The sequence below is a fragment of the Tasmannia lanceolata genome, unplaced genomic scaffold (genome assembly GCF_043159265.1).
Source record: "Tasmannia lanceolata isolate RefF3 unplaced genomic scaffold, GAP_Taslan_0.1 ptg000015l, whole genome shotgun sequence".
In the NCBI taxonomy this organism is placed as follows: Eukaryota; Viridiplantae; Streptophyta; class Magnoliopsida; order Canellales; family Winteraceae; genus Tasmannia; species Tasmannia lanceolata.
Genome location: NW_027518692.1, coordinates 44,860,857 through 44,886,769, shown reverse-complemented (window position 1 = coordinate 44,886,769; position 25,913 = coordinate 44,860,857). Strand labels below are relative to the sequence as shown.

Genomic DNA, 25,913 nt, shown 5'->3' with positions numbered 1-25,913 from the left:
AAACCATCTGGTAAAGAAGTAGCTGTGGCATTGGCGGCTAGGGGATCCCAAGTTCAAACTTTTTAAATATTTTTTACTTTATTAAATTCAGTTCTTGGGATAAATTAGAGACTGAAAGTTGTCTGAGCAAGGCTTGCCCCTTGCTTTTTATTTATTATACAAAATCATGTGATAAGCCTTAATTGTTCATTTTGATTTATGGGGTTCAATGCCTGTTTTTGAAAATTTTTAGAATTTCTGTAAATCCATTCCGAAAGGAACAATCGAATCGAAGATTCAGTGATCAAATCATTCTTCCGGCGACACAAGCCTATCCTTCATTTGAGTCTTGCTTTTTGAACCCATGTTTTCTGAAAACAGGATTTGGCACAGGATTGCCCATTTTTAATTCTTGGGTTTTCTGAAATTTGTATTACACCTATTTTAGGTTGATCCTTGAGAGAAAATTGGATTTCTTTCAGCATTCTTATACACTTTCATGTTTTGATTGAATGCCAAATTAATAAATGGATAAAGATTATGTAATCTAATGGTGGAGGAGTTATATTCTTATATGAATCTTATGTGCAAAGGTTTTGAACTTAAATATGATTTTTTACGACTGATGAATATTAGAAATGTTATTCTTTGATGACTTCCCAATAGCAGTTAGGTTTCCATTTACAAATAAGATAATAGTAAAGAGAATGACCACTTTTATAATCATTAATAAAAGTCAACTTTTGGGCAATAGGGGTGTGTATGTGAAATCAAGACCGTCAATCCCATGATGCAACCTGCACATTCTTCATCCCATCTCATACTTGCCTTGTGAGAGCTGCTCATATCATATACCTTATAAAAATTATTGGTTTAGCTTTTCTGGGCAGAACCGTAAACGAGGCTGGATGGATCGAGGGCCTATAATCATCACTGAAGGAAGTAAACTGTCAAACTGACTTCCTAAAAAATTCACCCCCCATAAGGATGAATTTGCCCCTTTTAACCGGTTGTGACGGTGCAACACGTCTCTCTCTCTCTCTCTCTCTCTCTCCTTTTCCAGCATCTCCTCGGTGGACTCTTTTTTTTTTTTTTTTTTGGTAACGAAGGGTGTCCCCACCCCCTTCGGGGGTAGGACTATTCCCCCACGGATGCTCGTCACTGGGAGCAAACCCATGACTTTACGCCAAAGAGCCATTTTACGCCATCTCCTAAGTGGACTCTGGGAGCACATCTTTCGTGCTTCTACTGCTATGGTATATAAAAAGAATTAGTTGAGTAATGAAGATTCTCCTGTCTACAAGACCCCACCTCAGGATTCAGGAAATAGATAGATAACCACCCCGTGTCACTTCCACAAAATAGTACCTCCAAATTCAAAAGAAGAAACTTCAAATTTTCAAAGAATGAGTCTCATTTTTCAAACAAGAAAGGTTTTAGGGAAATGATATACTCCCCTCGCTTTCTTCCCTGGGTCACCCCAGTTGTAGTGTAAAAAGTGTAGTCATAAATACACCAGAGGGGGTTGGCCCTAGGGAAAAAAGGTTGCGAATATATCACTTTCCAAATTCTAGTAAGGGCCTTTATTTCTTTCAAAGTCTGAAAATTTCATATGCAGTTGAGATGCTTCAACAAACACACAAGGAAAAAACTAATAATACAAGTGCAACACCCCCCATCTACTCCAACCTCTATCTCCATATCATACGCTACCCACCAACGTTATTCTTTTTAAATCTCAACCAGAACCCTCTCTCCTCTTCACTCACTCCACAACTCACCATCCATGGCAAAGACAAAGAAGCTCTGCACTTTTCTTCTGAGATTTCTGGCCATGGCTACAACTCTCTCAGCAACCATAGTCATGGTTACTAGTCATGAGCACACCACCTTCTTCAACATATCCATCAATGCCAAATATCACTATACACCCGCCTTCAAGTATTATTTTCATGATCAACACCAGCCACATTCATCAAATTCTTCATTATTTTCTTCTTCAAATTCTTCATTTTTTTTATTCTTGCTTAATGTAAACTTGGTGCAGGTACTTCGTGGCTGCGAATGCAATCGGAAGTGTATACAGTCTTCTTGTTATTTTTCTCCCTGAGACAAGCATGCTCTGGCGCTTGGTCGTGGCCTTGGACGTGGTAATTGAGTGTTCCCTTTGGTTTTTTACCTCTTTGGGTACTGCTAAAATCGGTCTTTATTTGCAAATAAGCCTATTTTAAGTTAATCTGATTTGCTAATTGGACATTAAGGCCTCTTTGGAAGCCAATAATTAGATAATTTATCGTTAGTTATTAAAGTATTATAACCTTTTTCTTTTTCCTTATTTTGCTATGGATATCTGCACTACCATATTGTGATAATGGGGCGAACTCACCTCGTTTTACAATTTTTGACTGGTTGTTGAGAGCTTTTTGGAAATTGTAATAGACTTCGACAACTGGTGAACCAATGTAAAACAGGGTGAGTTCTCCCCATTATCAAAACATGCAAGATTATATGCAAACAAGATTAAAATACATGCATTATTGTGTGCAAATAAATTTCCGAGGTATCCAAAGAGGCCCTTTGAATTATTCCAAAGTGGTTTAATGATTTATTTACAACTAAGGAGCAATTTGTGTGGCGTCAAGAGAAGCCCTCTTAACCTCAAAACAATTTGCAAATAAGGATTACATGCAAATAATCTTTGGAGCCATCTAGAGAGGCCCTTAATCTCAAGTGTTGTTACTCTACTGAGAATTTGAAGAATGGGTTTTTGGCTCTTGTGGTGTTTCAGATTATCACTATGTTGCTCACATCTAGCATCTCCGCAGCAGGCGCCATAGCTATTTTGGGGAAAAAGGGGAACTCTCATGCAGGTTGGCTGCCCATCTGTGGCCAGATTCACAAGTTTTGTCGCCACGTAACGGTTGCTATGATCCTCGGCTTCTCTAGCGTCTTGATTTACATGTTAATCCTCCTCTATGCGATCCACACCGTCCTTAATCCTCTTCTTCTCTGAATTCACTTTCCTAAAGGAGGATTTTTGTATTTTCTTATATATTTTACTACTAATTCCAGCATTATACCAATATTTTGGTAATAAATTAGATGAGTTGAATCTTGGGCATTTAAAAATCTATGAGGAAAGCCATCTAATACAGAAGATGATTGTAGAAAACTGGAATATAATATATGCAGGTTTTACACTTTTAATCACTTGTACCTTGCATTTTGATGTAATCTCTGACACCCATATAAATGAAAAAAAAAATAAGAGGGAAGCATCAACGGAACAGACAATAAAACAACAGGACTCTTAATTTTGGTGCAATCTCAGACCCCCCACATAAATGAACAAAAAATAAGAACACATTCTACTGATATTTATTTGCTTACTTTGTTGTCGTTGCCGGATCTGTTGCTATTAACTAAGAAATATGTCTTTCCCTCATTAGCAATTCTATCTTTGCAACATCTTCTGGAGTGTCTACACCATGGGCATCATGATCGACCTTGATTACCTGTGAGAGTAATATAATTCAGAATATAAGTAAAATATTTCAGTCTTCTAAAAAGCAAATGCTGCATAAGAAGCTATCAGAAAGTACTAAAAGTCTAGTTTAACAAGAAGAATCAAATTAACCATCTACAAACATAATAAATAAAGCATGTATGACATTGTAAGTATTGAATGCAAGCTAATCTCCTAAATCACTAGACAACGAGAGATTTGATGTTGAGAGTAAGTTGCAGAGTGAAGGAAAGAGTTTTAAGTCGTGCTTAACTACAACTCTGGAAAGCGAATCTTTATTTTCATAAGTTATTTACAAAATCAGATAAAAAACACAGCTCAGTTTATTCAACAAATTCGAATTGAGTTGGAAAGAGGTCGCATCTTTTTCCACTAGCCAGTGTTGTTGAGAGATTTCATAGCTTGATAATAACACAAAAATCACAAACAGCATTAGCTCAAAATGGATATCTAGCAATGTAGACTTTTTTTTTTTGAATGGTAGACAGTAGAAGTTTATTTAGCAATGTAGACATTAGAAGTTTATTTGAATGCCTTATAGCGTATACAAAATATGGAAAGGAAAATCACAGGGCACAGAACGTATCTGGATATCTTATAAATACCTTCATCTTGTACCCATTCTCGAGAACTTTAAGCTGTTCTAGATCTTCTTCAAGTTGCAGGGGAGTGGGTGGAAGCTGTGGATATATCCTTAGAAACTTCGAATCATAGCTCTGGCTAGACAGAAGAGTGGAGACATTAGCAGATAATTGAGAGCTTTGGGCCAGTAGTTTAAAGGGACCCAGAACACAAATTTATGGGACAACCATACAAGAACATATTCATACGAGGTAAATAAGCAGATCATAACATGGGTTATGCAAATACCTGAATACCAAGATGAAGTAAATATGGAAAATCTGGATTGGCTTTTCCTGACCTGTGAAAATGTGAAGACATATATGATATGGAATGTTGCCAATGAATGATAGCGTGCATGGTTTTAAATTTCGATTTCGGTACCGGTTTTGGACCCCACCGAAATCGAAATTTCGGCCGAAATCCGGCGAAACAAAGAAAACACTATTTTATCCTATACAAAATTTCGATAAAATATTCCAAGTTTACAACCCACTTTCTCTTTTATAATTTGATTGTGAAGTGTACAACACTCCTCTTTATTACAAGTTTAGAACCAACCCTCTCTTTTATAATTTGATTGTGACACCTCAAGACTTACGTGTACAACACTCTTTCTCAAGCTACGTGGGTAACGACACTGGATAACGTGGCGCACAATTCTTGCATAGAAAACAACGGAATGCACAATCTACTACGCAATCATCCTCAAGATTGGATTCGCCAGAAAAAATGGAGGAAGCAACCGGCGATGGGAAAAAAAACAACCGTTGATGAGAGAACCGACTCTGTACGGGGCGATCGACGCTCGGCCAAAAGAAGATGGCCAGCTCTTGATGGCTTCCAAGAAAATTTCTTTGATCAATATTGTGTGGGGTTCAACCAATATGGTCTATTAAAAAAAACAGGTTTTTTGGGTGAAATTTCGGAAAAAACGAAATTTCGGACGAAATAAAATACAATTTCGGGTTTATGTGATTTCGGTGTCGGTCTCCACCGAAATCCGAAATTTCGGATTTCGGTCGAAATTTAAAACCATGATAGCGTGTACCACTGAAACCAAAATAAAATATACTACAGAACTCACTTATTATATGGGATCAGCCCCCTTGAAAAGTAGATCGCATAGCCATGATTGTCCACTATACATTTCACCCGATTTGGGTCAGATTCATCTTCAGGTTTTAAGGATGTGACAGCAGTGCTAAATACTGCATCTGGGGCTCTCTACAGAAAACACAAGATACTTCAATGAAATTAAAAATAATAAGGCAAATAAACAACACTTTTAGTAGGGGTGCAACTCAGGCCGGGTTGGATTGGGTTGAGGCCAACCCTAACCCAACCCGAGATAGCATTTCCTCAACCCTAACCCAACCCGCCTCTAAATCGCTCGACCCTAACCCAACCCATCTAACTTGAAATCGGGTCGGGTAGCCGGGTTGGGTTCGGGTTCACCTATGTCCAAACAAAAAATGCAATAACTCAGAGAAAATAAAGATAAAATTAGAGGAAGGTCGGGTTTGGGTCGGGTCAGGTTGCCAAGGCCTCAACCCTAACCCAACCCGAAATTAAATCGGGTTGGCTTTTCCAAACCCTAACCCAACCCAACCCGCAGAAATGCCAACCCAATCCAAGCCAAAATCGGGTTGAACCCGACCCAAGTTGCACCCCTAACTTTTAGTCAAAGAATGGATCAAATAGTTAATTTAAATCAGCAAAAAACTTTGTAAGCATGATAGAATCAATAAAGAAATAGTTAGTTTCCTTTCTTTCAATGACAAAGTCATGATTGGGAAGACAAAAGTACAGATATGAATTATAATATTATATTACACAGTACTGACATGCACCCTATGTCAAGTTTGGAGGCACAAATCTAGAGTGAAGGTAACATCTGGGTTCATCTATTCACTCTTTCTAATTTGGTAAGAACGAGTTTAAGCGTGGAAGGTGTCCTAGGAATCCATATAAAAAATTTAGCAGACTCCATACCACTCTTCAAATCCCCTATTACATTGGCGATCTTGTGTTAGGGTTTGCACAAATACTAAACAGTAATATATTTTTCGAAAAAAAATGTAAGAGAACATTTGGAAAATGCATTCTCGTATTCAACAAGGAATAGTTTTTTTTTTTTTGGGGGAATGGTATTCAACAAGGAATAGTCCTTACAATTTCGTACAGTTCTATGAATGGAAGAATCCAGACTACTCGATTAAAATGAATATGGCAACCATCAAGAAACTAATGCAATAGCAAGACAAAGTAACTACCTGCAAAGCTTTAACAACCCCATCTATTATCTCTGGCTCAATAAGGGGTTCATCCCCCTGAATATTGACAACAATATCATATTTCTTCTCAAGCTTTTGAAGTGCCTCATTACAACGTTCAGTACCTGCGAGTTAAACAAAATATATACAATAACATTTGAGAAAAAATTTGGAAATGTGCCAAAATGGATGACAAAAACTCCTACCATTGCGGCAAGATTCTGATGTCATTATCACATCCGCTCCAAATCCTCGACAGCACTCGGCAATCTTTTCATCATCTGTTGCTACAACTAATTCAAGAAGAAAATGAACTATTAAGTGACAAATAAATAAATTGAACAAAAACAAGAGAGCCATACAGATAACAGCCTTGATAAATACCGATACAGATAACATCATTGATGCATCTCCAATAATTCACAACTGACAATAAAATTGTTCCAGTAGATAGAAGCAGTGTTTCAAAATGCAGATGCAAGTCAAAACGTGGCCAAAGCAAATCCTAGTCGACTCGGCACGAAGCGGTCGAGTACTCGGTTGACACTGCTGAGTACTTGGCGGAGGTGGTGATAAATTGGGAGAATCAAAGGAGTTTGATTGACTTTGTAGGGTAAGACGCAGACTCCGACAAGAATAAGGCCACGGCAAAAAGGAGTCGACTCAAGGGAGTCAACGATGACACGAGGGAGTTTTGAAACTATGGATAGAAGTCTGAAAGCATCTGTTAAAGAGTTTATGCCTCAGCATACTCATATTACTGACGCCCGGTGTTTCAAAACACAGACGCCAGTCAAAACTCAGCCAAAGAAAATCCTAGTCAACTCAGCCCGACACGGTCGAGTACTCGATTGACGTGTTCATAAATCGGGAGAGTGAAAGGAGTTTTGATTGACTTTTGTTAAAGTATAAAAGATTAAATAACACCATCTCCAACAGCTTAAGCATTTGGAGTAGTCGGTTGTTTCACATGGTATTAGAGCAAAGTGTCCCGAGTTTAAAACACCTTGATATTAAAAATCCACATGCAATGGCCAACGTAAAAGAGGGGCCACATGTGCCACGTGTAGGCCAACCCTAAAAAAGAGGGGCCACGCATGAGGGGGAGTGTTAAGGTATAAAAGATTAAATAATGCCATCTCCAACAGCTAAAGCTTTTGGAGTAATTGGTTGTTTCACAACTTTGTAGGGCCAAACACGGACTCAAACAAGAACGTTGTCATGGTAAAAAGGAGTGGACACAGGGGAGTCGACAATGACACGGGAGAGTTTTGAAACAATGTCCTAAAAATGGATAATGCGTTGAGTGTAATGGTTAAATCGAGGCAAATACTACTAAAGAAGCCCCTATTGTTTCTAAGTCATGGAAGACCTAAGAATAAAGCAATAAGGCATCAGATCATGTCCTATGGATGTCTGATATTTACTTTTACAATTTTAAGTCGTTATGTTTTATTTTGGCTTTTTCTATAATATTCAACCCATAATCCATGTCAGGTGTGACGACAAAAAAAAAAGGTTCTGGATTTTGTTCTTTATTCTTTTGTATTCTCTGTATTTGACCATCTCGGTCTTTTTCTAATGAAATTTATTACTATTAAAAAAAAGGTGTGATGACAAAAAGAAAATAGGTTCAGGATTTAGCTAGCTTAAGAAGTATTGTAACCTACATTCCCATAAACCTCACCCATCCACCGCATCAGATAGTTATTTGCAGGCTAGGGACTCTTTTAGAGATCCATACCGTTCTTTGAAACACATCCAAATCAATAGAAGAAGCAATTTAGTTTGAAGCCCTCATGCAGGACTAATACATATGAAAGGTGTTGGACTAAAAAGCTGCATATTTTGATTACTGTCCCTGAAATAAGTGCGGTTCTGAAGCATCCTTCATAAATGACTAACCTCATCCAAGCTACATTTATGGTGCCAGTTACCTTTAGCACCGTAACAATGGAAAATGGAAACACATGAAGCGAAGTAAAACACGCATACCAACGTGGTCCAATGTGGTAGCCAACTTCGCTCTCTCCCACGTTCTCTGCAGAGATAAACAAAATATAAGTGGATAATTCAAAATGTGTAACGTCAATATGTATACATTATAGAAACAAATTAGTAATTGTACCCTCCCTCTCTCTCTCTCTCTTTTAGTTTTATTATAGAACTGAGATTCATAGCGCCATCAAGTTCATTCCAATTGAGCTACAAGCTCACGCCCCGATAGTAAGTCCATTCCATACATACTGCCAACCTATATAAATAGACAACAATTGTACCAGTCACCTATCAAGTTATTTTGCCGAAACCAAGCTTAGCTGTCCTAAGACTAACCAGAAGTAGGAACAACAGTCGGCAACGGCAGTAGAACAGATTCCTTAAAGCTTCCAGGGGAATTGTCAATAAGAACTAGATTTTTTATACTTTGTTCACATTAAAAACCCCAGAAATACTAACTGGGGATTCACAGAAGGTTTCAAAGATGATCTATAGAGTGACTTTTTGGCTTGGTCCCATATACCGTCAATGTAGGACTGCTGAAACAATAGTCACTACTAAATATACCCTTTCTCCAATAAGCATAGCAGATTCCAATTTACTAAGAAAAAATAATTTCTCTTACCATTAAAAAAAAGAAAAAATAATTTCTTGAGTAAAGCTTCCAGGCATCCGCTAGCCAGCGGTATCACTAGAAACTTGGCACACATCAGGCCAGAGATGAACCTCTTATTTATCAAATTGTACTAATGTTACATGTGTATTACTTATGCAGACACTTGCTTGAGCTAAGCCAAGTGAGACCACTCATGTGCTGTGCATGTGGCCCTTCAAATAAATTTTTCACCAAAAGAAGCTAGGAACTACACGGTTAAAGAGCAGCAGGGTAGGGTCAACATAAGTTGATGTTCTGAAAACCACCCCAATAGCAACTTGCAATTTCCATAGCAAAGCAAAACGAAACAAGCAAACACACAAAGACATGGAGATTTACGTGGTTCAGCATAAAGCCTACATCCACGGCGGGGGCGACAAGAAAATCCACTATAGGAACCGGAGATTACAAGAGAAAATCGGTCTCTCTCACCAAACCCACCTCGAAACCCTTGTACACCCCTCTCACCGTTTCTGAGCTCTCAACCCTCTTCTCAAAACTAAAATATTGAAATAAGCCCTAAAACTCCTTATACAAAACGGGTCAAAACAAGCTTACCCGAACTGGGCCAAACCCACTTAAATAGCGGGTTGGGCAAATAGACGGCCACATCCGGGTCGCACACATTTTTCGGACCCCAGCCGGATTGAATTCAAGACACCAAACTCAACAGTTGATGTGACCACTTACCATCCAAAAACAATTACATATAAAATTCAACTATGAAATGCCAGGACTCATGAATGGTATGCATTGTAATTTATTTTTTATTTTTTTGTTGCATAGAAGTTTTTGTTGTTTCACATGAATTTCCAAAGAAGATACTTTTGTTTTCTTTTTATATATTTCAAGCAATCTACTACATGCCAGAAGCTTATCTTGAGAGGCAATATGGGAAAAAAAAAAAAAAAAATACTAACTTGCTCAAGGTCCACCTATTATTTGCATCAGAGTTAGTGGGAAAGAAAGTGATCGAGCAACGAAAACCACGAGGTGGGCTTGAAAGCATCCACAAACAAAGAAAACCGGGCATGTCTAGTTGTTTGGTAGTCAAGTGCCTAAACAAAGGATCTCTACTGCAATCCTACTGACTGCTCAATGAATTCACCACATGAACACCAAAACATGTTTGGTCTCTTTCAGGCTGAATTTTTTTTAAAAGAACATAAAAAGGGTATCAAGCTGACAGTAAACAAGTTGACAGGCATAACAGACACATGATGGAACCACCCTTTCTTCCATATTACAATGTTTGACACAGTAATACGTTCAGTACTACAGAAACTTAAGAATGTGGCTTAAGATTTTCATTGGGGCCTAAGAATATGTGGCTGGTTTTATTGTTTGAAGCAGTTTGCTTTGGGATTCAAGGAGTGATTCAAGATTGTAAACAGAATGAAAAGTACAGATGAGAAAGATCAAGAGCTTGTATCATTTTGATCTTATGAAATTCAGCAACTAAGAAGATAATGCACAATTCATGTAGGATGCAAGGAGGACTGCTCAGATTCTTCAAGTAATTACATTTTTTTGTAAAAACTAGAGACGACAATGCTCTAGTATTCTCCTTTCATTAGTAAAGCTCTATTTTATCGAACAAAAATCTGACAGAGAGAGAGAGAGTGGGTCCATAATAAACCTCAAAATTAACCAATCATGAGAATAGTACAGAAAAATAATGGATAAATGAAAGCAGTGGTTTAACAGCAAGTACTATACCAAAGAAAAACAAGAAAAAAGGGAAAAACAAGGAAACCCCAAATCAGAGAAAACATAGAAAATGTCGAAACCTCAGCACAAGCTCTAAAAATAGGGGAAAAAAAATCAAGTACTACATTAGATCACAACGATAAACCCAAAAAAAAATAAAAAATCTAGCAATAAACAAGCAAGGAAATGATGAGATGGAGGGAATAGGGATTAACAGAGATTAGGAAAATGCACGAAATTACGAGTTCTAACATAGACTGGAAAAAACGAGGGTAAAAAGGAGAAAAATGGAAAAGGGCACCTGGATCATGGGCTTTCCGAGGATTTGGACGAGAGGTTTGCCTTGGAATCGAGATGAAGCGAAACGAGCGGGGATAATGCCGATTACTCGGCTTCGAAAATTTCCGGATCGGCGGAGGGAAATTACGGCGTATGCCCCTGCAGCAGCGATTGCCGCTCCCGCCAGCAGTCCGTGCACGATCCACGCCTTCCCGCTCCCCGATCCCCAAGATGATGAAGAAGAACAGATCGCCATTAGGGTTTTTCTTTTTCTTTTTCTTTTTTTGCGTGTGCTTCCTAAACTTCTCTTTGTCTACCAAATCTCTGACAAAAATAGAGAGATATCTCGGTTCCCTGGTGGACTTAACAACCGACCCCCTGTGTTATGTTATGTTCAAATCCATTTCGCGATTTCAGATTATTCAGTACCCTGTTTTAATATTGGGATTTGCTAGTCTACATGCGACAGACCAGCCGCGGAATGGGCCTTTTACTATGGACCCTATCAATTTTCCTTTAATATATGTGTAGAGAGTTCTTTACACACGGGCTTAAAATACAGTGGGGGCCCACATTGTTTGGGTGATCCAAGCCATCCATTTTAAAGGCCCTTACATAGATAGGGTGTCTACAAAAAATCAGATCCATTGGATCATCCCAACCCTACGATTTGTGGAGGTAAAATGGATGTCTTTAAACCTTCACAAATTAGTCCAATTTTTGCCTCCACGGTTCGAATGGTTGGGATGATCCTCTGGATCTGATTTTTTGTGGACACCCTATCTATGTGAGGGCCTTAAAACTGAATGGTTTGGATCACCCAAATAATGTGGCACCCACTGTATTTTAAGCTAGTGTGTAGATAACTTATCCACACATGTGTGTAGGAACCGTTTTCTCTCTCTCTCTCTCTCTCTCTCTCTCTCTCTCTCTCTCTCTCTCTCTCTATATATATATATATATATATATATATATATATATATATATATATGAGGAAACTGTTAAGCTCACCAAACTTATGGTGAGCTAGCTTGCCCAATCACATGGGGCCCCACTTTGTTAGGATGATCCAAACCATTCATTTGAAAGTCCCTTACATAGATGGGGGGTGTACCAAAAATCAGCTCCATAGGATCATCCTAACCCCTCCATTTGGGGAGGACAAAAATGGACAGACACAAATCTGCCCCATTTTTGTCCTCCACAAATGGAGGGGTTAGGATGATCCTATGGAGCTGATTTTTGGTACACCCCCTATCTATAATAAGGCCTTGCAAATGAATGGTTTGGATCACCCCCAAAATGTGGGACCCATGTGATTGAGCAAGCTAGCTCACCAACAGTTTAAAATACAGTGGAGGCCCACATTGTTTGGGTGATCCAAGCCATCCATTTTAAAGGCCCTCACATAGATAGGGTGTCTACAAAAAATCAGATCCATATGATCATCCTAACCCTACGATTTGTGGAGGTAAAATGAATGTCTTTAAACCTTCACAAATTAGTCAATTTTTTGCCTCCACAGTTCGAATGGTTAGGATGATACTATGGATCTGATTTTTTGTGGATACCCTATCTATGTGAGGGCCTTAAAAATGAATGGTTTGGATCACCCAAATAATGTGGCCCTCACTGTATTTTAAGCTAGTGTGTAGATAACTTATCTACACATATGTGTAGGAACCGTTTTCTCATATATATATATATATATATATATATATATATATATATATATATATATATATATATATGAGAAAACATTTCCTACACACTTGTGTAGGTAAGTTACCTACACACTAGCTTAAAATACAGTGGGGGCCCACATTGTTTGGGTGATCCAAACCATTCATTTGAATGGTCCTCACAGAGATAGGGTGCCCACAAAAAATCAGATCCATAGGATCATCCCAACCCTACGATTTGTGGAGGTAAAATGGACGTGTATAAACCTTCACAAATTAGTCCATTTTTTGCCTCAATAGTTTGAATGGTTGGGATGATCCTATGGATCTGATTTTGTGTTGACACCCTATCTATGTGAGGACCATTCAAATGAATGGTTTTGATCACCCAAACAATGTGGGCCCCCACTGTATTTTAAGCTAGTGTGTAGGTAACTTACCTACACTTGATATAGAGAAAACATTTCCTACACACTTGTGTAGGTAAGTTACCTACACACTAGCTTAAAATACAGTGGGGGCCCACATTGTTTGGGTGATCAAAACCATTCATTTGAATGGTCCTCACATAGATAGGGTGTCCACAAAAAATCAGATCCATAGGATCATCCCAACCCTACGATTTGTGGAGGTAAAATGGACGTGTATAAACCTTCACAAATTAGTCCATTTTTTGCCTCCATAGTTTGAATGGTTAGGATGATCCTATGGATCTGATTTTTTGTGGACACCCTATCTATGTGAGGACCATTCAAATGAATTGTTTCGATCACCCAAATAATGTGGACCCCCACTGTATTTTAAGGTAGTGCGTAGTGTGTAGGTAACTTACCTACACAAGTGTGTAGGAAATGTTCTCTCTCTCTCTCTCTCTCTCTCTCTCTCTCTATATATATATATATATATATATATATATATATATATATATATATATATATGGAAAAGAAGAGAATTTTTTAATATTTTTGAAAATTTTATGAGAATTACACATCACTTTTTTGACTTTTTTTTACAAATGCACCCATTCAACTCACATATTTTCAATCATACCCCCTCCTTTATGCTTTTAACAAAGGCACCCATTAAAGCCAAATAATTTCAATCCTACCCCCCTCCTTTATGCTTTTTTAATAAAAAAATCTATAGGGTGATCTTAACCATTCGATTTAAGAGGAACAACATATTATGGAAACCTCTATAGATTGGAGGGCTAGGATCAGCCTATGAAAATGATTTTTGGGGCACAACCTATTTATGTTGTGTTCCATCACATGGACGGTTTGGATCAACCCGTGATGTGGTCAGTACAGTTATTTTATTTTATGGGTAATCTCCCCCTCCCTCTTTTAATATTTGCACAATCTCAACTCGTCCTTGAAAAACAGTACCATGTGTGAAGAGGCTTTTTGTGAACAGCTGTTTCCATAATAATTAAGGACGAGAAGAGTTAGTGTGATCATCGAAACATGCTAGTGCTAATATCAGTAGCCTTCCAAAAAAAACAAGATTTTGGGCACGTATGTCTACCATGAATGTTTTTTGGGATTTGCTACCATGATCAAAGTAGAAGTCTTCTACTTTGCTTTATTTGCAAAAAGAGTCGGCTAGTTTGGCAATTTGCAAATAGAGTAATCAAGTTTGAGTGAATTTTGCAAATCTGGTCATCCCATCAATTTGTGACCAAAATGTCTATATGAGAAAAGATGAAAGAAAGTGTCGATGATGCTCACTGATATGTTTTGACAGTGTGGGTCCTGTTAAAGTCTAAAAGATTAAATAACACCATCTCCAACGGCTTAAGCTTTTAGAGTAATTGGTTGTTTCACATGGTTTCAGAGCGAAGGTCCTGAGTTCAAACCTCTTTGATATTAAAAATCCACATGTAAGTGCCAGCCCAAGAAGAGGGCCGCATGTGCTACGTGCAGGCCAACCCTAACACGTGAGGAGGAGTATTCAGGTCAGGCCCACAATTTTTAACCCATAGTATTGTCTAATATAAGCCCAATATGAATAAAGGACCGGTGTAGTAGGCCTAGATGGGCTAGAGCCCATTAACCTGTTATAACCCTAGTGTATCTCTATATGTAGGGGCTGGAGGCAGCAAACAAGGTATTCCAAACTAGATACCTAGGGTGTAATGCTTCAAGCAACCATAGCTTCACATAACATAGAGGGCATTTTGCACATCTCCACGAGCCGTAAACCTAACCCTAAAAGTAATCTTGCTTGAGGTGAGATAAACATAGAAACATATTTCTTAGGAAAGTCGGTCAATCACAAGACTCCACAAATCGGCAAGTTTCCTAAACTCTTGAGGACTCTGAGTCCATAAAAAGAGACCAGACTCGAAGGTGAGTAATGCAATACTCTCACAACTCGTTCCCAACCCTTCATGCCTTTACTCATATGCATATTGTTGGTGCGTGTTCTGACTTGAGCATCGGAGGATCCTCAAGTGTCCAAACTATAGATATTTATGGCAAGTTTCTTTATTCTTCCTAATGAGCTTCGTTCGGGTGCATGTCGTCTTCAGCAGCTGAGTTTAGCACTAAAAGTTCCCGGAAGCAAGGTTCCGAATGTTAGCATCAACAACCATCATGGGCATCTAGGTCTTTTAAAAGGTAATTGTTGTCATTTCACAAATAAAGAAATTTTTTGTCTTTTTATTAGTAAAAATTAGTCCACAGAAGGTATTTTAGTCACAAAATTGATGGCACAACATGATTTGCAGAAGGGTGATGATAAATTCGCACTCCCTTTAGGATGATTCATACCCCTTTAGTTTGAGTTGACCTCAAAAGGCGTTAAAGTATCATCTCCCTTTGTAAAATTCACCGAAATATGATGACTCTACTTGCCAAAAGGGCAGATAATGTTTTTCACCCCCAGATGATGCGGTCCTCTTTGATCGTGAATTCTGGGCAGATTTTAACGCTTTTGTTTTTATGTCAAATCACGCCCGGTCGGGGGGGGGGGGGGGTGGGGTGCATAATCCTAGAGGGGGTTGCAAAATTGTAAAACTGGAAGACTCTTTTTGCAAATAAAGCAAGGTAGAAGACTTCTTTTGCAATTTTCTAACTAAATAAAAAGAGAACGAAACAAAGTCACTACTGTCATGGCCGTGTTAAATGGAAGCAAAACAAAAACCAGCCTCTTCCACTTCACATTCCCCAATCTACCAAGCTATCGTACAAGCAGGCTCTCATCTGAAGCCCCTCCAACGAGTCCACGCCCACATGGTCGTCTCTGGCCTTCATCACAACCGACCCCTTCTCACTAAACTCCTCACTCTCGCCTGCATTGCTGGCTCCATCAATTACTCTCGCCTCCTCTTTTTCACCGTCCCAAATCCTGACTCCTTCCTATTCAGTTCCTTCATCAAAGCCTCCTCTAAATCTGGCTTTTCCTTAGACTCCATCTTCTTCTACCACCGAATGCGCCTCGCCCAACTCTCCCTCTCGAATTTCACTTTCACCTCCGTTATCAAAGCATGTGCTGATCTATCCGCTCTAAAACTTGGCTCAGTTGTACATTGCCATGCCTTGGTTTCTGGGTTTGATTCAGATTGCTTCACTCAAGCCGCCCTTGTCACATTATATGCGAAATCTGGTGATTTGGTGACTGCCCGGAAGGTGTTTGATAAAATGCCTGAGAGAACTATCATTGCTTGGAATGCTATGATTTCGGGGTATGAACAAAATGGGCTTGCCAAGGAAGGCGTTGAGCTTTTTTATAAGATGCGGGAGGCCGCGATGATTGAGCCTGATTCGGCGACACTGGTGAGCGTGTTGTCTGCCTGTTCTCAATTGGGTAATCTTAGTTTAGGCCAGTGGGTGAATGATTATATTGTTGATAATGGTTTGGATGTTAATGTAATTCTAGGTACTTCATTGATAAATATGTATGCTAGATGCGGAGATGTTCAGAGAGCACGCAAAGTGTTTGATGGAATGCTCGAGCGAAACGTGATTTCCTGGACGGCCATGATTTCCGGCTATGGGATGCATGGTTATGGAACTCAGGCCATTAACCTCTTTCAAAAGATGAGAACTAATGGACCCTGGCCCAACGATGTCACATTTGTTGCAGTCTTGTCTGCTTGTGGCCATGCAGGGTTGGTGAGTGAAGGGATTAAGGCTTTTGCTTGTATGGAGCAAGACTATGGTTTGGTACCAAGAGAAGAGCACCATGTTTGTATAGTTGATATGCTTGGACGGGCTGGATTTCTCGAAGAAGCATTGCAATTCATTACAGAATCGATACACGGGGAGCCCTCACCGGCAGTGTGGACGGCATTGCTTGGTGCGTGCAAGATGCACAAGGATTTTGATCTTGGAGTGGAAGTGGCAGAGCATCTATTAGCTCTTGAGCCTGAGAATCCGAGCCATTATGTGTTGCTTTCAAACATATATGCATTAGCAGGTAGAATGGATAGAGTTGAAATGGTTAGAAACGTGATGATTCGCAAAGGATTGAAGAAGCAAACTGGGTATAGCTTGATAGAGCTCAATCAAATAACTCATATGTTTCGAATGGGAGATGTATTGCACCCACAAACAGCAGAGATATACCGGTATCTAGAGGAATTGGTGTGGAAGATGAGAGAAGTGGGTTATCAGCCGGAGACGGAGTCTGTGATGCACGAATTGGAGGAAGAGGAGAGGGAATATGCACTTAGATTTCACAGTGAGAAGTTGGCAATAGCATTTGGGCTCATGAACAGTGGCAGTGGGACACTGATCAGGATTGTGAAGAACCTTAGAATGTGCAGTGATTGTCATTTGGCAATTAAGTTCATTTCGGTGGTCTCTTGTAGGGAGATTATTGTAAGAGATAAGCATCGATTCCACCATTTCAAAGAGGGCTCCTGTTCTTGTCAGGATTACTGGTGAAATATCCAACTTTTGCTTGTTAGAGCTGGAAGATCGTATGTCATTGGCCTCATGGATCACAAGCTCAATTCACTCCCTTACCATGATAAGAGGGCGCCTTTTCTTGCTAGGATTATTGATGAGATCTCCACCCATTTGCTACCCAGAGCTATCTTTGCAAGATCATGAGACCAAAATCCAGTGATATGGATTGTAATGTTTGGGCAATTCTAATCTATGAGGTGAGAGGCTAAGAAGAAATGCCATTGATATATGTACACAGAGGTCCTAACCAGCCCTTTAAGTTAGATTGTAGTCCTTGCAAAGAAGCAAGGCAAAAAAAGAAAAGAAAAGAAAAGAGGGGCAATGTTATTTGCATTGCCAGAATGCTCACTCAATTTTTTGGTTGGTAGGCTCCATAATGACAAACAAAAAAAAGGAATTTTTTGTGGGACTTTTAATATCATGTTTGGCAGCCATGAAAGTTTTTTCAATGAAATTTTTGTTTATGTTGGTAGGAGAGGGGAAAGGAGGGTGGGAGAGGTTGAGAATTGAGAGGGCATGAATGAGGAGGGGTGAGAAGCGGCTAAAACCAGAGGGGGGGGGGGGGGGGGGGAACTTCATTTTAAATGAAGTTTTCATTTTCCTTATTTTCCAGTCACTTGGCAGTTGGCACCTTCTCCTGACTCATGCCCTCTCACTCCCCTCCCACTCCCACTCCCCCTCCCACTCCCACTCCGTGTTTGGCAACCATGATTTTTTTATTTATTTTTTTTCCATGGAATATTAGCTCACTCAACGAGGGTGGGAGAGGCCAGGGACCGAGTAGGAGTTAAGAAAAGGATGAAAAACTAGTGAAAAATACAACACTCAAAACACGGTTTATCTTTTCTCTATTTTTAGCTATTTCTCACCTCCCTCACTCAGGCTTGGTAAGCCAATATCCTAACCGTTGGATCAGTGATCTCTACCAAATGATCCTATGGACTGATTGGTGTGATTCTCGAAGCATTAACTCTCCCTTTGTGGGGCCCACCTACTAAGTCATGCTCTATCCACATGTAATACACGTGGACAGGACCATCGAACCAACACTTAAATACCCTTTTTTTTCCCTTTCTCCGCCAGACTTTTTTTTTTTCAGTCAAAACAGAGGGAAAAACAAAAAAACTAGCTTTGGTTTTTTTACCCAATTCTCTCTTCTATTTGTCTTCTGGATCGCGTTTCGGATCTTTCATGGATTCCGGATCCTCCGGTCGAACCGGCTCCGGTTCGAAAGAGTTCGATTTCGGATCGGACGATGTTCTCTGCTCTTACGAAGATTTCGAAAAGCAAGAACCTTCTAATACCAGTACGGATTCCGTAAACCCTAAGGTAATCTTTCTTCTTATTTTGTATCAAATTTTCTGCTTTGGGTATTGATTTTCAGCTATGGATTTCTTCAATCTGTCAGTAAGATTTCTTATTTAGTTTATATCATGTGATTTGGAATGATTTGGCTGGATTTACGTAATTGCTTGAAAACGTATATGAATTTGCACAAACCCTAGGAAAATTCTAAACCATTTTGCGCGCTTCAAATTCACTAATTCCACTCGTATAAATCATTGCGTGCTTTGTTTTGTCGAATTAAATGTTCAATGCTGATTCATTTCTTTGTTTCCAACTGAATTAACTAAGTTATGGACATTTATTCTTGATTGAGCAGGATTTTTGGGATAGCAGAATGGCGAGACCATTGGTAGATGTGCATAATCAACAAGACGAATTTCGATTCAAGGATATGGTTGCTATGGTTGAAAAGACAATGAAGAAGTATGCAGACAATCTATTACGGTTTCTTGAGGGGATTAGCGGACGTCTATCACAGTTGGAAGTGTATTGTCACAATCTTGAGCGCTCTATTGGAGAGCTTCGATCCGATTTGACTCGTGATCACAATGAAGCTGATATGAAGCTTAGATCACTCGAGAAGCATCTTCAAGAAGTAAGTTTTATGTCTTGCATAACAGTTCCTCTGTTTTTTTAGTTTTTCCTGTATTTATTGTTATGATTGATTTATATGATTTGACATAGACATAGGAGTAACTTCTTTTTAGCCATGGAAAATGCTAAGCCCAATGTTGGGGTACCATGTAATTTTTGTTTTCCTTTATTTTTTAAAATATACCTTCGGTCAGCCTGTCATCGAAGGATGTTAGCAAAATCAGAAGAACTAGAGGTTGGTCTACGATCAGGTCCGTTCCAGAGGTTGCAAAAAAATGGAAGGCTTAAATACCAAAAACTACGGCAGCATGTTCTACTAAAAAATGGGTAAACCCAGTGGTTCAAGTCGAGCCTAGCCTGGTGTTGGTAGTGTACTGGATCAACGTCGTAATCTACGGGATCAACAGAAGCTTCTCTTTGTCAGTCAGAGGTCATGCTGCTGTTTGTTTACCAGGAAAACTCCATTGCTAGGCCATGCATATTGTCGCTTGTGGGAAATGGATTTGAAGCTCTGTGTTAGATGATATACCGGTGTTACTAGGGTCACACCTCCCCCTCCCCCTCTTATCCCACCATCTGGAATGCACGACCCCAAGCACAGTACGTTAGTGATCCAGATCGCTAAAAATGAAGACCCCAGTGTACCATGTGGTGAAGTATTTTCTATTCACTTTCTTTTAGAACTGAGTATGCGATATATGCCGGTACTTTATTTAGTGATATTTTGAGATCGTCAAATTATATATATTTTGGTTTGAAACTAGAACTTTCTTTCTAAATAAATATATATGGCATACCCCTATCCTACCGTGCACAGACTAACCATAGTATCCTGCATCCGTTCCCATACCGTGTACCGAGATGAACTACGCTCTAGGTAACATTATGATATACCTTATTATTTGGTTTTATCTTATATTTTTAAGACAACCTTGTACTCAACTTTAGAAAAATGCGTATGGGGGATGAATGTGGAGAAAAGCTCCTCGGGGCATAAATTAGTCGGAGGAAAGGGTCAATTAGTGGATTTTCTTGGTTGTAGAGTTATCTCTTTTCCGGTGAATTTCCTTGGTTTATTGATGCAGATGCATCTCGGCAACCCAAGCAGATCGATGGTCAGAAACATTTGTCGAAATTGCTCAGCTCGATGATCCACCCCCTCTAATTGGTTTCCAAATTTTCCATCTCTAATGTCAGTAGTTTCTACTATGGGTAACTTCTAATTTGGTCAGTTTCCTATTTTTTGGCAATTTCCTATTCTTGCTTTGCCTAAGTTAGTAATTTCTATTTCGTAGTTCGGTTTAGGAATCTTTATTCAAATCTTAGCCTTTTTTTAATCAAGTTGTCTCTTCTTAGAAACTTCATATTTTCATTAGCAACCTCTTACTTTCCCTACTTTCCATTTTGCTACTTTTCAATTAAACTCATCATTTAGCAACTCTTTGAAACGAGCTTCTTCTAAAGCTTTAATTAGCAACTTTCAAATCCTATTCTGATAAGAATCCTATCCATGAGTTGCTACAGATAACTTGTCATTATCTTTAAACAGCTTTTAGAAAGCACCCATGTGAAGATGTTGCTAAACTTTTGTTCCTTGTCCTTATTCTTGGACATGGCAACAATATGATATTGCCATTTTATACTTTCTAATTACTTAATGGTTATAAAAGAGCTTTCACCATTTAAAAAAAATGGTTGTAAAAGAGAATTGGAAATGAAAGCCAACACATGGACGAGAAGAGGAACGGTCACTTTGGATGAATAGAAAGTGCCTTTTGGAGTTGTCCCATTTGTCACTTTGTTGCTGAATTTTGATCACCCTAACCATTTATTTTGGGATGTGAATAGACGTTCTGTTTTCTTTATTTTAGTTGCTGAGTTTTTTTTTTTCGCTGAGGTTTTTTAGTTACTGAGTTTTATTCATGTTTTTTTTTGTTCCAGGTCTTTTAGTTGCTGTTTTTATTAGTTTCCTTTATCAAGTGTAAGAGGAGACTTCCTCTATATATTTCAACGAATGGAATTAAAGGAAGCAGTTGTTGCATGCAAGAAATATAATACCTTAAGACTCGTTGGTACCCTGATCAGTCCATTTGAAGCAGTGTTTAAAAATGCGGATGTAATGTGCTAAGAAAAATCCTTGTCGACTCAGCGCGGACGAACACGGTTGATGCAGTTGATGCGGTCATAACTCAGGAGAGTCAAAGGAGTTTTTAATGACTTTGTAGGGCAGAGCGCGGAAAGCGGTGCAATGCGGAACGCGGCCAAGGTAAAGGGAGTCGACTTGGGCTAGTTCTGGGTCGATTCAAGGAGTTTTTATACATTGGTTTGAAGAACATGCCATCCTATCACTTTTCATTTTCGCATTCCACTATCCTCCCATCTTTCACCTTACCCACCACCGTCGACCCCTAAGTTGCCTCTGCAACAAGCTGGCATCAAAGCTTCCGTGAGCGCCACTGCATCACTTACCCTTTTTTTTTTGGAATTTGGATGCTCTCCCTAAATCTTTGTGGGGCCCTATGGTGGAGAGAATGGAGAACAATTTGGTAGAGGTGCTACCTTTATTTCGATGGAAGGACTATCTTCTTTAAATATTGTCTAATCTTCTAATCTGTTTCATGTTCCTTCTCAAAATGCTGGTACAAGTTGCCTAAAAGTATGAGAGGATTCAACGGGACTTGTGGGAATTTAAAGAGATACAGAAGGGGTTAAGTCTTGTCTTCACAAGTTCACGTGAACAAGTGGGGTGAAGCACTAAGAGGACTTTCAAAATACGATTGAATTTATGAAATTTTAAACTTGGCAAAATACCTCATCATTTGGAAGTTAAGATTTTTATCTTTTTAGAATTAGGTCTTGAAACTATTTTAATAAATCCAAATGGGAGATTCCCCTTTTTACATATAAATCTTAAGTAAATAGACATTTACTTAAATGACTTTGCAGCCGTGGATCCATCGATCGATCTGTTACCGGCAGGGAGCTGCCTCGATCTGCTTCTTCATAAGCCTGGAAATCCATTAACAACATGATCATGTGTGGTTGGACTTGCAGTTCGTCTATTAGTTATGAAGATTCCTTATAAACAAGACAATCGTCAATTTCTTCTCTATCCCTTGATCCTTGCCCTCTCGAATGGGACTTTTTGAATTGAAACATCTGACTTAGCTAACCGAAAGAAATCCATTTTCTGCATCTGACGAAGGGTGTATAGCAAACTGGTAAGGCAAGGTTGATGATGATTCTTCATGTAATTACCCAGTTCCCTGTATTTCTATGTTCTTCATCAGAGAACTATGACGAGGGGGGAGGAAGAGAGGAATGAAACGAAATCCCAAACGATTCCAAAAAAGCCCGAAATGCGAATCCCTAGGGACTTGAAAACCAAGCTTCCCCAAACCACCACCCCCCCCCCCCCCCCCAAGCCCCCCCGCCCAAAAAAAATAAAAAATAAAACTAGGTGTTTCCGGCAACATTTTAAATGGTTCATGACAAATGCTGGAGCCCTTTCCTTTTTTATTTCGAAATTCATTCATGTGCTGTGGAGGCTGCTTCTTAGTTTACATTCTTCTACTTAACAGTATTACTTAAGGCGGGTAATTAGTGCCATTGTTTGTGTTTTGCTACAGGTCCACAGGTCTATTCAAATCCTGAGAGACAAGCAAGAGCTTGCTGATACTCAGAAGGAACTGGCAAAGCTTCAACTTGTCCAGAAAGAATCTACTTCTATAATCCATTCACATCAGAATGAAGACGGAGTTGCATCATCAGTCTCTGAACCAAGAAAACATGAGAACTCTGCAGATCTGCGGTTAGCTCTGGCTCTACCACAACAAGTAGCCGTAACAGCCTCTCTTCCAGTTAGAGCTGCTGAACAGCAGCATCAGCCTTACAAAGAACCACACATCCAACAGCTGCCACCTCCCTCTCTACCCCCACCACAGACCAGCCATGTTCAGAGCCAATCAAATGCCTACTGTTCTCAGCAGACCCAATTGCCAATCCAGCCACCCCAGGCACAACAGCACCAACAAGATCAACTCCAATATGTGCCCCAAAGGCCCCAAGTTCAGGACCTTTCCAGGCAAGCACCACTGCCCCAGCCTCATGTAAATCAGACCCAAACATACCAGTACCCTTCATATCAGCAGCAGTGGCCTCAGCAGTTCCCTCAACAACTACAACCACAAGAGCCATCTCCACAATCTCAAATCAGACCCCAACCACCAACCATATACCCTCCCTACCCGCAACATCCTGCAAATCAATTGCCAGAGTCATTTCCAGGGAGCATTCCAATGCAAGTTTTTTCTGGGTTTTCTCAGTCGGGTGTGAACCGCCCAGATGCCATGTTTTATGGTTATGGTGGTCCTGGTAGAACAGTTCCGCAACAGCCTGCCCAGCATAATATCCAGCGTCAACCACAGCCTCCGACTAACCTAGGAGGCACTTTTGGAGCTCATGCCAGTGACAGGGCATACCCAGGTGCAGAACCCCACCCTCCACAGTCTAACATTTCTGGATATATGATGTATGACACCAACACAAACATGCAGCCTCATCCACCACACTATCAGCAAGGTAGCTATCCTCCAACGCAGGTCTCAGCTCACTCGAATCAGCAACCACCAACTGGTAATGCTGCAGCCCATCCAAGCTCACAGCCAATGCGCAACCATCCATATGGTGAGCTGGTAGAAAAAGCAGTGAGCATGGGCTATACAAGGGATCATGTTCTAAGTGTGATCCTGAGGATGGAAGAGAGTGGCCAACCTTTTGATTTCAATGCTGTGCTCGACGGATTGAATACTCGTGCAACAGGGGCATCTCAAAGAGTGTGGTCAGGCTAGCCCCATGATTATAAAACCTCTGCCTTTGCTTCATTTGTATGTTTTTCTTTGCCTGTATGTTGTTTCTAATAACCATTTCGTGAATATTTTTATGTAGTATCCTGGTACATAGTACATAAAAGAAAATGAAAAAGAATAAACTGGTAAATTCCTTCATGACCCCTTATGCTTTTGCTCTTTAATGACCACTACACTTTTTTTCTGCTTCCTTTTTGCATTTCCACATGCATGATAGTTCATATATTCTGGATTTAGTGCTGACTCTTATGTTTTCATTGAAAGAAACCTTCATGATGTTAACAGAAATTAGTGATAGGCTAGACAACAGAGAGAAAGAACATTAAAGTATTTATATAACCATGATGTAGCAGTTATCTTCCACCCAAAGTGCTGCTCTTGCCCCCATTATCTCAATGGAGACTATTCTTCCTATCACCAACCATAACTGTCATTTTTTTTGAAGTTTGACAATTTTATTAAACATAACCAGAGACGAAACATTAGCACCCCGGGGACCAAGGTGTCCTCCAAAGCTAAGATCTGCAAAACCAAAATAACATAGATACGGCAGAAAGCATAGAGCAGTCTGCTCCCATTACTCCTTTCTAAGTTCTATACCCAATTTTCTGCAGGTTTTAGTGATCAGGTGGAACAATCACAATCCCTTTCCTATTGCTTCATCTTTAGCTACCACTTGGGATACCAAATTTGATGTGCTTGGTTGCTCAAAGCAAGGAGATTATCGGCATTTGATCTCCCACTAATCTCCCCAACGCATGTTTGGTTGCCATTTTGCATTGAAACTCCCTTTGACTCCCAGACATCTTCCAGACATCATGGGGGGTCTGTCTTTTTTCTCTTTTCTGTTTCTGTCTGGGACATCTTGTCCCTCATTTGTATACTTTGTCTTTCGGAATAAAATTTTTAATTTTCAAAAAAAATAAAATAATAATTGTGTTTTTTCATAGTTTATCCACGTCTTTTTTTTTTTTTTTTGCAGAGCACCTCATATGCTGGAATTTAGGTGCAATTAGTGAGACTAGATCCTTAATTCAGCAATAATTCCTGCTAAACTTCCATGCCCACTAGCTTTGTTACTTTCCCATGCAATAACATTAGATGAGTCACTATCAATAATTAGCTAACTGGAGCCATAATTTTGCAAACCATTTCAATCCCCATAAGCGAGCTCTTGCGTCCGTCAGGTTCGGGTCACACACCAACCACCCCCGTCATGATTTCATTAAAACCAGTTTTCAAGTTAGACAGGGATTGAACCTAGGTAACAACTTCTTCCTACCAAAATCGCAATTTTCAAGTCAAGTTGAACTCATGACCTTAACACTGCATTCCAACTATACCACCCTTTAACTCCATCAATTTGCATACTCACTGTAGTCGTCATATTCCATATTTGCAACTACTAGTTTAGCTTTTTACAATTTCCATGCAAAAGCTTTCTGGGTGCTTCTGCATCCTC

The 25,913-nt window shown here is 39.5% G+C and overlaps 4 protein-coding genes across 4 annotated transcripts; 3 read left to right on the top strand and 1 right to left on the bottom strand.

The window, feature by feature from the left end:
* The first annotated feature begins 1,614 nt into the window (after nucleotides 1–1,614).
* Nucleotides 1,615–3,186, top strand: LOC143847518 (CASP-like protein 1C1). Its single transcript, XM_077356382.1, has 3 exons — nucleotides 1,615–1,920; nucleotides 2,027–2,129; nucleotides 2,768–3,186. The coding sequence occupies exons 1-3, from the start codon at nucleotides 1,766–1,768 to the stop codon at nucleotides 2,990–2,992; spliced, it is 483 nt and encodes a 160-aa protein (XP_077212497.1). The 5' UTR covers nucleotides 1,615–1,765; the 3' UTR covers nucleotides 2,993–3,186.
* On the bottom strand, nucleotides 3,142–11,473 carry CKS (Nucleotide-diphospho-sugar transferases superfamily protein). The gene is made up of 8 exons (XM_077356381.1): nucleotides 11,067–11,473; nucleotides 8,398–8,443; nucleotides 6,609–6,695; nucleotides 6,403–6,527; nucleotides 5,214–5,353; nucleotides 4,376–4,427; nucleotides 4,111–4,221; nucleotides 3,142–3,494 (listed from the first exon to the last, which is right to left on the bottom strand). Exons 1-8 carry the CDS (start codon nucleotides 11,298–11,300, stop codon nucleotides 3,402–3,404), a joined length of 888 nt encoding a protein of 295 aa, XP_077212496.1. The 5' UTR covers nucleotides 11,301–11,473; the 3' UTR covers nucleotides 3,142–3,401.
* A 4,245-nt stretch (nucleotides 11,474–15,718) lies between these two features.
* On the top strand, nucleotides 15,719–18,051 carry LOC143845637 (Pentatricopeptide repeat (PPR) superfamily protein). Its single transcript, XM_077354019.1, has one exon. The coding sequence runs from the start codon at nucleotides 15,855–15,857 to the stop codon at nucleotides 17,616–17,618; it is 1,764 nt and encodes a 587-aa protein (XP_077210134.1). The 5' UTR covers nucleotides 15,719–15,854; the 3' UTR covers nucleotides 17,619–18,051.
* Nucleotides 18,052–18,723: 672 nt separating this feature from the next.
* On the top strand, nucleotides 18,724–24,641 carry LOC143847516 (uncharacterized). Its single transcript, XM_077356380.1, has 3 exons — nucleotides 18,724–18,971; nucleotides 19,306–19,584; nucleotides 23,213–24,641. The coding sequence occupies exons 1-3, from the start codon at nucleotides 18,834–18,836 to the stop codon at nucleotides 24,431–24,433; spliced, it is 1,638 nt and encodes a 545-aa protein (XP_077212495.1). The 5' UTR covers nucleotides 18,724–18,833; the 3' UTR covers nucleotides 24,434–24,641.
* Nucleotides 24,642–25,913: the final 1,272 nt, after the last annotated feature.

Excerpts from the sequence above, each read along its gene's own strand:
- LOC143847516 (XM_077356380.1), top strand. The coding sequence starts at position 18,834 with ATGGATTCCGGATCCTCCGGTCGAACCGGCTCCGGTTCGAAAGAGTTC. Across the intron at positions 18,972-19,305 it reads CGGATTCCGTAAACCCTAAG|GATTTTTGGGATAGCAGAAT; the intron begins GTAATCTTTCTT and ends TTGATTGAGCAG. Across the intron at positions 19,585-23,212 it reads TCGAGAAGCATCTTCAAGAA|GTCCACAGGTCTATTCAAAT; the intron begins GTAAGTTTTATG and ends GTTTTGCTACAG.
- CKS (XM_077356381.1), bottom strand. The coding sequence starts at position 11,300 with ATGGCGATCTGTTCTTCTTCATCATCTTGGGGATCGGGGAGCGGGAAG. Across the intron at positions 6,528-6,608 it reads ATCAGAATCTTGCCGCAATG|GTACTGAACGTTGTAATGAG; the intron begins GTAGGAGTTTTT and ends TTTAACTCGCAG. Across the intron at positions 5,354-6,402 it reads GGGTTGTTAAAGCTTTGCAG|AGAGCCCCAGATGCAGTATT; the intron begins GTAGTTACTTTG and ends TGTTTTCTGTAG.
- LOC143845637 (XM_077354019.1), top strand. The coding sequence starts at position 15,855 with ATGGAAGCAAAACAAAAACCAGCCTCTTCCACTTCACATTCCCCAATC.
- LOC143847518 (XM_077356382.1), top strand. The coding sequence starts at position 1,766 with ATGGCAAAGACAAAGAAGCTCTGCACTTTTCTTCTGAGATTTCTGGCC. Across the intron at positions 1,921-2,026 it reads CACTATACACCCGCCTTCAA|GTACTTCGTGGCTGCGAATG; the intron begins GTATTATTTTCA and ends AACTTGGTGCAG. Across the intron at positions 2,130-2,767 it reads TGGTCGTGGCCTTGGACGTG|ATTATCACTATGTTGCTCAC; the intron begins GTAATTGAGTGT and ends GTGGTGTTTCAG.